General features: G+C 40.6%; 1 protein-coding gene across 7 annotated transcripts in view; it reads right to left on the bottom strand.

Annotated features, from left to right (window-relative positions):
* LOC124155560 (protein FAM184A-like) overlaps positions 1-13,645 on the bottom strand; it is a 369,522-nt gene that overhangs the window by 16,427 nt on the left and 339,450 nt on the right. For all 7 annotated transcript variants that reach the window (XM_046529496.1, XM_046529497.1, XM_046529493.1 and 4 more), the window contains 2 exons: positions 12,025-12,317; positions 610-852 (listed from right to left, as the gene is read on the bottom strand). In XM_046529496.1, the coding sequence (XP_046385452.1) occupies positions 610-852; positions 12,025-12,317 (536 nt within the window). The remainder of the gene's footprint in view (positions 1-609; positions 853-12,024; positions 12,318-13,645) is intronic.

Below are 13,645 nucleotides of genomic sequence, written 5' to 3'. Positions count from 1 at the left end.
GCATACCAACTTTGCCAACTGTGCCCAAGAATATGTTTTATATTTAGATAATGTCTCTATATAATGCATTATACAAAATCAAACTGACCACTGACAGGTGAATGCTATAGTGATCCCATGCAGATACACACTAGAGGTCGAGTATGTAAGTCTGGAACTCTCTCACCCTGTATCTCAGGAGGGAGGGGGACAACCATAAGGAAAAAAAAGGACAGTTGCTGCCGTGAATATGAGAACCTTGCGCCATTATGACGCGTCATTGAGGAAACCAGTGCTACGATTAGTGATTGTAAAGAAAAACTTACCAGCAATTTTCTGCCTTGTATTTTTGGAAAGTATTGGTGAAATAAATTATTTGTGGAAAATTGTCTGTTTATAAGTTCATATTTATAATGTGTGAGAATTCCATCAGATAGGCCAGAAGCAACTCTCTATACCACTAGTAGGACCAGATTTAATGTCTCTAGATAAATGGAAGACTATCCTATGGAAGAGATGGCCCAGAGAATTTTCTCTAGATATCAGTGTGAGGAAATCGTCTCAGGGGGAGCCGTCAATTGCACCTCCGGAGGTGCGTGTGAATACTGCGTGCATGCAACGCGCTCGTACCTCCTGCAGCTGCGCTTTGACGGCCGCCTCGGCCTCCTCTCGTCCCTTCCTCAGCCTTTCCTCCGCCGCGCGCTCCTTCTCCTCCAGCCGCCGCTTGCACGTGGCCTCCACCTCGCGAAGCTTCCACTCGAAGTCGTCCAACAACTGCTGCTCGCGGTCCGTGTTCACCGTGCGCAGAGCCTCGAAGTCGCGCTCGAACCGCGCCTGGATCGCCCTTTTCTCCTCCACGGCACCGTCCAGCGCCTGAAACGCAATCAATCATTGAGGCATTGTTCACCAACTTTATTTTTAATAGGGTGGTTTCCTATTATTTTTTTATTGCCAAAATCGAAAGATTATTACTCCTGGAGTACGTATTTCACGCTTTTAGATTTTTAAATGACGATATCTATTTTTCGCGATTAAATGAGTGGTGAAAAATTTCAAGCGCGCGAAAACGCGACGGCTAAGTGTGAATGCTGGGAAAACCCCGTGTGACGTCAGTCTGGTTCCCGCTTCCACCATGTGAGGTGACCTTGGGGCGAAGATATTGTGCGCCGCGGCGATGGTGGCTGCTAGCAGGTAGCAGAGTACCCTGCTAGCAGGTAGCGCTTGGCTTAAATAAGGATTATTAATACCTTATCAAACGAAGGAAACTTTCCGATCTTAGGCAGTTTTAATAGGTGATTATTAAGACATGTTTCCCTGAGCTCTGCGCCTCATGCATGCATTGGTAATCTCAGACGATGTATAACTCCATCTTCTCGTATAGAAACTATGTCCCTGTGACGTCACGTGGAGTGGTATCGCATGGGCGCCAATCTGGCCTTTTTCAAATGCAGTTAAAATTGACCATTGCCATTCGTCTAAACTGGGGATTCTAAAACCAAATTATTTTTATATTATGAATACACTAATGGTGGGTGACGAATCGCAATCAATGCCTTTCGTTTTCTTTGATGAAGGAAACTACCCTATTGTCGAGCGTGAAACAGATCGAATACTAAAGAGAGACACATTGGGGATCGGGTTGGTATGGAGGCTGGATTGTTGGTTTCTTCCCCCTTGGGCCTGGGTTCAAGCATCAGCGGTGGTAGAGAATTTTCAGAGATAGAGATTAAATACTAAAGAGAAATGTATGAGCGAAAGGGTTCATCTCTGCCCGACCGTCGTGTGGAGGAGATTTCCAGCGCAACTCTCCGTAAGTCGGACGGGATGCCAAGCCAATTTCGTTAAGAGCAGACTAATGCCGACGCCAGGTTTCTCTCCACCCTTCCTTCCCTACCCTTTCCTCATGGCGCAAATGACCTTAGCCGTCACTCGCCTCCTCCAAGTACCCATTTTCATGATGAGAAACTTATTTTTCCGTTTTTCCATCTGTCTCCTACTTATCGAGCTATTATCAACGACACATCGATGTCCTTAATCCATTGGTAGGCAAGCTAATGACGTCACGAACTCAATTCGAGTGGTTCAACGTTTTTCCGCAATTCTTCGGCCTAGTTCACGGGCCTCGCATGGTTCATAGTTGTTTATTCTCTTGTGAGCGATTCCTTCTCTCAATGAGAGGTTCTCCCCGGACGGATAAATGAACCAGACGACACCAAATCATGAAAATTGCGCGGCAACTTTTTTCTTTTTCCATTTTAAGCTCATGAGAGAGTAGCTGGTTGCGGAAGATTTGTTTTTTTTTCACGATAACATATCTTTCTCACGCGTCCACAAAATTCTTTCAATGAATGGCTTTTTCGGGTCTTCCAATGAAATGCGATTTGGTACTGCGTTAGTAGGATGCCATCGACAACTTGGGTCATTTGCGACTTGAGGCTTGGGTAAGGAAGGAAAGTCGGAGAATATTCGGCAGTATTATAATATGCGCATATTTATAAACTTTTTGAATATTGCAGTTACTTGAGGTGAAAGGTAGATACTATAAACAGTTATTCACCCATTCAAAATTGTCGAAGTTCTCATATGGAAAGATAAATTTTATCATTGAAAGGCGTTTCTGTTGCTGATGATGGTGACGTCTGCCGTAAGAATAGAAAAAAATGAGGTTCGTCCCAGCAAAGTGGGCAATTTTTTTAAGACTTCAAACGCGAATAGGAAGAGTTAAAAAGTGTGCGATCAAGCTGATTTTTTCAGTTGCTTGTTAATTAATAACAACACCAAAAATTTATCATGCACGTGCTGCTAAAACAAATTAAGCCACCCTGATAATACATGAACGACGAAGTGCTGGACGAGGTGGGTGAGGATATCCAGCTCTTAGACAAGATACGGAGGAGACAGAAGGTGTGGATAAAGCGAGTACTTAGCGGGTGGGGGTGTTGAAAACAGAAGCTAGAATGTTGGGTAAATAAGGGAGAAGAAGGAAGAGAATAGGATTTAAAATGGAAGAGAGGGGGCGTTATTGTGAATTTAAGAGAACCCATGAAGGGAGGTGAAACTGCAAGAATACTACTTAAAAATTCCATGCAAACCTACCTTAATCGGTAGAATACTTCATTATAATAACAATAGACACGCAAGTGTCATGCGACTCGCGTATCCGTGAATGCATGAGCGATTTTATTGGATCGGAAACAGAACATGTATGCGATTCCAAACTATGAACAGGTTCAATTTTCTTTTCTTTCGTTCGTTTGAGTGGTTGCCCAGTTAATTTTTGCGTTCGTTCATTATCGTATTAACTTGTAAGTGCTAATGTATCGGTTAACCGTACCTTAACAGCCATATACATCGAGATAAACTTGGAGAAAATGGACCGATTTCGAGTACTATGGGTGAAAGCTACGCAGCTGAAATAGATGGAATAATGGTCGCTCTAGAGCGCACTTGGGAATCGTTGAAGCCAGGCTTAAGTCCGTCCTATGGCCCTCCAAAAATGGCTGATTCCCATACATTTCAGTTCAATTGAAAGCATTGTGTATTTTGAGGTGTAAAGACTGTCGTATGGGATCCGAGTAATTTATCTTTCAAGCCGCAATCTCATCCGGATTATAAGAGCCGAGGATAAAATTAAACTTTGATTTCCTTTGCATATTGGTAAAAACTAGTTATTATGATATCCTTCTCCCAGCAAATGAGCATCCTTAGCTTGCCTTCTGAAGGTCGGGGTTCGGGGGAAGAGCCGCGGATAGAACATTGCTCGCGGCCCATTAGGTGGCGGGCCTGGCGATGTGTGCTCGTTGTTGTGCAAAATAATGCCGCGGGGTATAAGAGGAAGAGGAGAAGTTATACTGGCGTGATTCAAACGAAAGCGGAATGATGTTAGGAAGAAGGGTAAAATTTCGTTACGCAATCGAGGGCTCCTTTTGACTCCAGCTAGGAATCAATCCGCAGGGAGACGCCTGCCGAAATCGTGAGCTCGCAAGGTTAATGGGACGGTTGTAGATTCACCGGTTTTTCGTCAGTGCGTGTCTACTGTCTGCCGTGGTAACTTCGTGGCTTACCATCTCGCAAAGGATCCAGCAATTTATTTGTCATAAGTGTACAAGTGAATCATGGTTTGTACCAACGACCGTTTCTATGAGTGGATAGAAGTGCAGTTTCCATGTGCGGTATTTCTTAATTGTGGATTACAGAGGTACTTCTGAAGCTGATCACGATCAACTAATCAAGGTAAGAGTATTATATCTTATGTCTTTCGTGATTATCGGGCAGGACATTTGCCAGATCGTTTCTAGGATAATTCATCGGTGTTTATTTCCCTTGAGTTGATAAGCAGGTTGAATTTTGTTAACCGCATTTATAATTGTGTTTGAATTACAATATTTTCGACTTCCATTGTGCAGTTTATTGGATATATTTGACTTGATTTTCTCATTTGGTAAAATTTTAGCACGTCATTACTCCTTATATCTACCGATCTTTCTTGATCCATCCTTATCATTAACGTTATCGTTTGGAATTCCTAGAGATTACTGAAGAATATGATGTACGTTGTAGGAAGTCATTACATTTTTGCGGTGAATTTTCGTTAAACGTCCGTTCTAATGCGCGTTAATCAATGGATAAGGTAAAAAATTTGTTGCCTGAATTCACTACCAGCATATCCACGGTGGCCGGTCTATGTCGTTGTAAGAGGGCCTAGTTGCTCCACGAAATGGGATGATAAAAAAATAAGCACTCTAGTATGAATTAGTATAATGAATCATGCGCAAGGGCATGACCGAAGCATGGATTGATACTGCGTCACATACACTATTATTCGTATACATAAGAATGCAAAGTATGAGGTATAGTTATTTAAAATGAGTTAACTTAACCTCAAATTGATCTTAGCCACCCTATCAGTCAGTATAATCAGTCCACTTTCTTGCTGAGCACGGTTCTCTTGGGGATAACTCTAAGGACCGAAGTCGTCTAACTGAATTCGACGAATATTACTGAAGTGTTCTGAAAGGGAAGATAACTTCATATCACGCAGGTGACGCTCTACAACCGAAGCAAATCTATGGTTAAGAGTTACTAATGGATGTCCCCTCAGGGGGGCGGGGTACTTTAGGTTGGGGACCCGCACCTCCCCCCCCCCCCCCCGAAATTAGGATCTATATAGCCTATGACTATTACTATGGATCAAATTGAAAAAATCAACTAGATAAATCCTATTGGTTCCTTTACTAAATTCTGCGATAGAGTTTTTTAACAGCGCCATTTCATTCATTCATTAGCAGATACTTGGAAACTAAGGTTGTTGAAGAGTCGTTCATTAGGGGAGATGCAATTTACGCAACCGAATGAGTTCGCCCGTTCAATTCGCGTTGGATGGAGTGTCATTAAATTCTTCGAGTAAGAGACATTTAAGGGAGAAAAAGGAAGACCAAGGAGGCGAGCATGGGTCCTCCCGGCATTCGAGTGGGGTGCATGACCTCCAGGCGCTCGCAGATGGAGGGGTGGGGTCTAGGCATTAACCTCCATAACTGACCCCTCTCCTCTTTACTCAGTGTCGTACCGTACGTGGGGTCAACGGGGAGACCGCTTCGGGGGTGCAATTAGCTAGGAAATGCAACATCCATATTAAAATAATGAAGTTAACCTTTTTTTTCATTGAATATGTCCAAAGAAAAGTCCAAATGCCAATTAAATTTGGTGGGAAAATATTTCGAAAACATGTTTTTGGATATGTATCGTCTTTCATCAAAAGGGTGGGCAAATAAACGTTTAACCACCGAGGCATGGGCGAAGTTTAGAGTTTTATGTTGAGGTCCAGCAATCTTGCCGGGGATTTAGGGAAAGATGTGAATCCCCAGGGCCCTTCCGGGAAAATGTCTAAATTATCCTCTAAAATCAGCCTTTAAAGTACTATCTAAGACTAAAATTTATTTTAGCTTTCGAGAGATTTGTTTTCATTGTACTTGAATTTACAGGTTTCGAACTTTTTTCAGACAAATTAACATCTAAGTTGGGGGGGGGGGGGGCATGCCTCCCTAACGCCCTAAAAACTCCGCCCATGGACCAAGGACTAGAGTATAGGACAAGTTTGAGCTTAAGTCGGCCATGGGCGCGTTAAAACCTGTTTTCCTCCGCGTTATATGGTAGCCGAAAGATATCGACAAACATGTTTTCGAGATATTTTCCCTCAAACTTTAATTGGACTTTTAATTTCCTGTATCATAAAGTATTTCGATTGATATCCCACATATTTTATTCAGCGAAATAGATTTATATTTTTTGTAAATATGAATATCTTTCGAGGCTTCTCCCGGGTATAATTATCTTAGACAGTTTTATTTTTATATTTCAACAAGTTTCTTTGCGATTCAGACCTAAAGAAGTAAGCTAGAGTGTAAGGGGTGGCAGTGGCGAAGTGAAGGGGGGTTTGGGGGATATACCCCCCTCATAACTCAGGGAAATTTTAAAATTTAATCCATTTTACTTAATTGGATAAATATCATTTATAAAATAGTGAAGGGATTAATAAAATATCCCCCAGAAAGCCGTAAAACTCACCATTTTGAACAATTTATCATAAAAATTTTCGGGGGAAGGGCACCCGCACCTCCCGTATTCCATAACCCCGAGTATTAGTTGCTCCTAAAACCCTCACTACCTTTAATTCCCAGCTGCGCGACTGAGGGAAGGCATCATTTAACCAAAAAAATGAACGCATCGAATGAAAACGTTAAAGGTATAAACAGAAACCAAATTTTTAAAAGGAATGTTTCAATTGAAAGTTGGTACTCGCAGAATTTCATTTCTTTACATATTACATTAACCTCTAGCTTTTTGCAGGTAATATCAATCATAATGTACAGTTATTTTTCTTTAAGTATTATTACCCGTTTTCTTCAACGTTCATTTGCTTTAACTGTAATGCAAAACCTATCTTTGTAAAATTTAGAAATAATCAGATTTCGGATGGGTAATTCGACAAATGATTTTTGCGATCATAGTATTTCTTTGAAAAATGTGTGAAATATATAAACAATTACCCGTTAGGATAGTTTATATAAATTAACAGTTAAATCGTAGGTAATGAAATTGAAAATTTAAGAGTACATGAAAATAATTTTTTTATGTACTGATTATGACGGAGTCCTATGTTTATATAATAGGCCTTAAGATCGATATTAACAATAAAAAGTTGAAACGTTGAAGGAAGAAGTTATTGTTGATTATTAATTTGAAAAAAATTCGATCGGTCTGTGAGAAAACCGGATGGTAATACAAATGGAGCGGTCGAGATATCAATCAGAATAATAATTTTAAGTTTTGAAGAAATAATATTTTTACAAGTGAATTTATTCATCGCTCTCGGAAATTTATTTTAATATCACACGCATTTACTATAATATATCTATTAGTTCACGATAATGGTAGCAATTACGACGTAGTTATTTTCCGCGCAACATTTATTTTACTCAACGGATTTCGAATCGGTTTCAATATTAAAGATACACCTTTGTTTTTTACCCTTGATAATGACACGGTAAACAACGAAGCCGGTTAACTCAAATATATATTGCGAGGAAAATTACTAATTCATTGTTACTTCCATTATCATGACGAAATTCCACCAGCGATTAAGCCAGCAAAGATTGAATCGTATAGGTCCATACTGTGTTGGGAAGAGACGAAATATTTGGCAGTTGCTCTGGTCGGCAGTAACCATGGCAGCCTCCCCTCCCATTCGTGCCTGACATCACCGCTGAGTCAGCTGGCCGAGGAGAGGTCACAGGAGGTCGGGTCTGCTGGTAGGCGTTTATTTTCCCGCCTGTGACCTCCCCACCACATAAGGGTCACGCGGTTTCACTCCTTGCGATACTGTCTCGATTGGTGCCCGCACGCGAATTTTACGACGCAAATCAAGGCACCGATTACGGTTGTTGCGGAATTACCTGACTCGAACTTCGCCGTCGGCTGCGCTTCTGGGTGTACTAATGTTCCTTCGCGAGAAGGCGTCGAGCCAGCTCGGATATTTTCGCTCGGAAGGGCACTGCAATCACAGATATAGGTACGGTATAGGATTGTACTCTCGGCCACTAGATGTACTATCGCCCACAGCGCGATTTAATGGTTTTGCCAAATTCTCCTCTCGCGTCGCTGAAGGCAGAGACGAATTAATCAAAGATAGACGAATTTTACCGGAAAATAAGTCACCACAAGTGCTGATAATTGGAATTTACGTTCGTTATGAAATGATATATCGGATTAATACCATTTCAATACCATTCATTGCGAGAGGAAGCACAAAAACGCAAATCTCTAGAATAAATGGATCCCTTTACGCTCAGCTCCGAGCTGCAGAAGTACATGAAAACATATTATAATGAGTCCTATTAAGTATCCCAAAGACTAGCCTAAGCAAGTAAGTAACTTACAACATGAATCAAGTTTTTTTGCTGGACAGACTGGGGCACCATGATGCTGTTCCCTTGATTGCAACAATCATCATCCCCGTTATCAACTAGGTACCTTGGAGGGATTCCGTTATTTCGTGAAAGTGAAACTGTACTGTGAAATATGAGTTGATGAGGTGGAGAAGTTCTCGAGTTCAGTTTATGATTACTTATGAATCATATGATTCGGTGCTTCACAATTTATCGATTGATCATTCACAAGTGCAAAATTACCGGGATGAAAGTGCTTGTACGCGAGACCTTGATTTAAGTGAAATTATAAAGAACTTGTAACTAATTTCAACTCAAAATATGATAGCTTAAAGTTCGCAAAGTATCTAGGAATCAAGAACTTACTAGTACCTTCAATCACCAATGTCTTGAAAATTAAATTCCTCAATTTCAGTCACTAATTTTTACATTTCAATTAATTAGGCGGATGTGTGGATGAAGCAATCTTGATTACCTGAAACATCGACTTAAAAATTTCTTTAATGATAACTGCTCATGTGAACTCAAAAAATAAAAAACGTGAAAAAAACACCTATTAAACTTTTCGAGCCGGTTATACGTTCCATAATTTTTCGCTATGCCCTCATTTTCCCCTCATCGGGCTCTTAACCAAACTCATTCGGACCCTGAGCCGTCCTTTGAAATGTTACAAATTATAGATCTTTTAAACCGGCTCGGAACCCGAGGAAAGTTATTCCTTGTATTTGTCATACAAATATTTTTCACTCTGAATTATGAATTTTGAAATTACTCTCCTCAAAAAATTTACCCATAATGTAACAGAAATTACCAAATTGGTCTGAAATATGTCCATAATTACTTGTTAGCTATTCTTCAAATGCATAGACAAATTATAGAATTTAAATATTAACGATCTACTCATCGGGCTGATTGCTAATGCCGCATCGAACATTAATTGCAAATATTATGCAAGTATATATCAGAATTTTTCAGAATATTCCGATTCTTCAGACATTTGTCTGACATCGGGGGTAAGGGAAGTCAGCGAACCATCTTCGCCCTAAAATTATAACATGGGTACAATTTTCCCGTTGAGTAGTGATAATTGTATTACTAATCATGCGTATTTCTTTGGTATGCAAATAGTTATTTCCTACCAAAATGCCCTGTTTCATTTCATATTTATAATTTCCCACGAGTGATATATTAACGAGGCGTGTAAAAGAATAATTTCCGTAATTCAGAGCAACAACTACCACAGAAAAGGATACTTTTTCAACTCGGGGATCCAATGCGGTCGGTAAAAGCCAAATGGCAAGCTCTATAGCCCGAACTTTAGTTCTAATTCCACTGCATGATTTTGAAAACTTGATGCACTACAGCCGTGTGGCCGCAGTTTTCGAATGCAATGGGAAAGTAAAGCGGGTAGAGTAGACCACGAGCGTTCTCCAGCCGACACACTGGCCTCCATCCTGCTCCGCGAGAACACAATATCAGCGAGTTGGTTGGGAAGGGGTGAAAGTAAAATCCAGCGCGAGTTATAGACGGCGCAACACGTGAATCACTGTTTGCGGTGAAATTCTGCCCCTTTGATGGCGGTTTTCAACCACTGCGGGCCCCACGGGAATGATAGGTATTGACGTCGATGAGGTAACGCGTAACCTGTGACCTCTTTTTATTCCTCAGGGTATTCATTTCTGGTTATAACTGGTTGTGCACTCAAGTTATCGAAGAAATTAGAAACTCTCGCCACTGTTGTGGTATTACCTTCGTATGACTAGCTAGCATCAACTGCAGCTACCCCTTGGCGATGAAAGGACAGTAATGCATGCACTGGTGATTTATTACAGTTCTCTCTTCGTTAAAGGTTAGCTATAGCTTATATTCGCTAGCCATAATAAAATATAAAAGCAACCGTTGCCATGAGTTGTTAATTTATTCATTAACTTGACCTAGTGACAGAAAAAAAACAAGAATAATCGCCCATGATCATCAAACCCTAGGGAAATTTCTGAGCCTTTATTATGATTAACAGTGGTGTAGCCATGGGGTTGTCCAGGGGGTCCGGCCCCCCCCCTAAATATAAAAACAGAATCATTTTCCTTCAGAAAAGAAAACAAAATATTGGAAAATGTTGGATTAAAAAATATTTCTTTAACAAATGAAGTTTTTTCGATTATGAAAAGTATTAAAATTAGTTTAAAACCCATTACTTAGTACCCTGTTATTAAAAAATTCCCCCCCCTGGTTTTGGACCCCCCGAACGAAATTCCTGGCTACGCCACTGATGATTACCATTAGCGATCGCTAGAAGTAAGCAACTCTCATTACGATTGTTGCATTATCTTCTTATGGCTAGGTAATGATCACTGTATTCGGGCCTTAGCGACGAAATAACAAAATTTAACGCCCTGAAAACTTTGTGCTCAGCTCAAAGACTGGTTTGAAAAGAAGAGAGTTGAGTTCATCCTGGAAAAAAACTGCAGGCGTTTCAACACCACACAGTATAAGGGTAGGTGGCCCCTCCCTAATGAGAAGATTAGCCTGTTACTATCCATGTTCCATGTTTATCTCCAAGGATTTTTTTTGAGAGGTTACACTCGAATTGGAACGTGGAATGATTTACCGAAAATTTTATGCCTGATAAAATACTGAAGTAAACTTTTCTAAACTCAAATTACATGAAAATCTTGGTCGGATTCAATTTTATTTACCCTGAGAATGAGAGAATTAGAGCCTAAACTTAAAACTGGAAATGTGTCACGCAAAAGTGTGGTCGAACAGGAGTGGCGTGTCCTGTTAGGATGGGTAATGAGTCGTACTGGTAAGTTATGTATGGCCCATAGTCTAATCTTCAGAGGAAATAGGGTATTTTCCTTCATCAAAGAAAACGCATTGATTGTTATTCGTTACCCACCATTATTGTATTCATAATATACTAATTATTTGGTTTTGGAAATCCCAGTTTAGACGAATGGCAATGGTCAATTTTAACCGCATTTGAAAAAGTCCAGATTGGCGCCCATGCGATACCACTCCACGTGATGTCACAGGGACCTAGCTTCTATACGAGTGGATAGGAGTTTTACATCGTCTGAGACTACCAATGCATGCATGAGGCACAGAGCTCAGGGAGACATGTCTTAATAATCACCTATTAAAACAGCCTAAGGTCGGAAAGTTTTCTTCATTTGATAGGGTATTAATTATCCTTATTTAAGCCAAGCGCTACCTGCTAGCAGGGTACTCTGCTACCTGCTAGCATCCTGCATCGTATCAGCGCTCAAAGCCTCGCCCCAAGGTCACCTTACAGGGCGACAGCGGGGACCAGGTTTTCCCAGCATTCATACGTAGCCGTCGCGTTTTCGCGCGCTTGAAAATGTTCACTTTTCATTTAATCGCGAAAAATAGATATCGTTATTAATAAATATAAAAGTGTGTTAATCCATATCAATTTCTATCTCCGGGGTCGTAGAGAAGGGGATGAGACCTTTCCCTCCCCAGATAAGAGAAAAATATTGAAAAAATAAGTCAGAATTAAAAATATGAATAGGTAATGCGAGAAAGTAAGGCCGCGTCTTGCAGTGATGCTCCGTCCTGGGTGGTGTTGTCCGCTTACCTCCTGCACAATTTTCATTTCCTCCTCCCGCTCCGCTTCGAGCTGCCGCTTCTCGGCCGCCAATCGGTCCCTCTCCCGCTCCACCTCCTCGGCCCGCTTCTCCAGCACCCCCACCTTCTCCTCCAGCTCCCGCACCCTCGCCTCGAGCTCTTTGGCCTTCTCCTTCGCACCTCCGTCCTCCTCATCGCTCTCCTCATCCTCATCGCTGTCCTCTTCCTCATCGCTCTCCTCCTTCTTCTTCCTCATCTCCTCCTCCAGCCTCGACTTCTCCGCTGACAGCGCCTCCACCTCCCCTGGAAGAAACCATGGAAACAAACAAGTGGATATCAGATATGAGTTGCAGCACGATACGGTGGTAATATTGATTAAATAATTTAATATTGATTAAATGAGACACTGCTCAAGTTTAAATTCAATAGAATGGCGCACGTTGCATTTCCTTATATATATATTGCAGAATTATCAAGTGCTTGAAATTGTGTATCAGTAACTTAATTATGTTGTTGCAGCATTCAACGAAACGCGTCAATCGCCAATAAAATGACTGGAAAATGAACTGAATCATCTCATGTACTAAAAATGAATGGTTATAATTACATCTACATGCTACGAGGCAAGCTGCTTCAATAGACGTGTGGCAGAGGTTTTTTAACACCAGCCATTTACAAAAAAATGCGACGGCACGCATTGTGTATCTTTCACAACTGAGTATCACCAACTATTTATCTTATAAGTCTTCAATTGTTTGGAAAAAAGGTTTACTCTACCTATTCGTAAATACATCGTATTTAACATTTTGGAGTTCGCCGCTTTGTCGCAAATTGGTGGAATTTCCTCCAGGTGAAATTAATACAACTTTTGATATTTCACAGGATATTTTAATATTACTCATTCAAGTTTTATCTTGAATAGTCATTAATAAGATGAAAATGAAATAATTTTCCTGCCAAATAAATGAGTTAATCATTCTCGAGCTCTGCTCGAGAGCTTTACAAGCACACTGCTTTCGTATTTTCGAGACAGAGCTCCGTACCATTACCAGCAGTTTTCAGGAATTTCTGTTTACTTTCCTGAATTCAACCGTGTTTTAGGAAGGGCATATTATTATAGAATCCGTGGTTCAGACTTACCAGGCATTTTACGGCTCCGATCACTTAAAAAAAGTGAAGAATGAAATATTTCTCTTTCTCTGCTGGTATTTCTTTTATTTTTCCTCTTATGCCATCATGAAGTGTTTAACCTCTCATGAGACACTTCTGTATTGATACACAACGGGTCATATTTTGTATTTATTTGTTATGCATTGCTTGTTTATCTCTATCGCTACCTATCCAAACCAGCCTTTAGGTTGAACTCCTTTCCAAGGCAGAGGTCCTTCGTTGTTCAAGAGTGGGAGAAGTTTGAAATTTGTTTATTTTTATCGTCAGCGAAAGTGAATCTATGTTTGGAAACTTTTGTATCAATGTGTTTCGTTTTAGTTTTCAACTCTTTTGAACGATTTCTAACCTCAATGAATGGTTCCCCATGAACAAGTGAATGAACCAAAACTCTAACGACACGCACGAAACTCACTTTAGCCTTAATTCTAATGTTATACTTACGGGAGAATTGCTGCATGGGG

This window comes from Ischnura elegans, chromosome 3 (assembly GCF_921293095.1).
Source record: "Ischnura elegans chromosome 3, ioIscEleg1.1, whole genome shotgun sequence".
NCBI classification, from domain to species: domain Eukaryota; kingdom Metazoa; phylum Arthropoda; class Insecta; order Odonata; family Coenagrionidae; genus Ischnura; species Ischnura elegans.
Note: the sequence above shows the minus strand (reverse complement) of the source record. Positions and strands in the feature narration are given on the sequence as shown.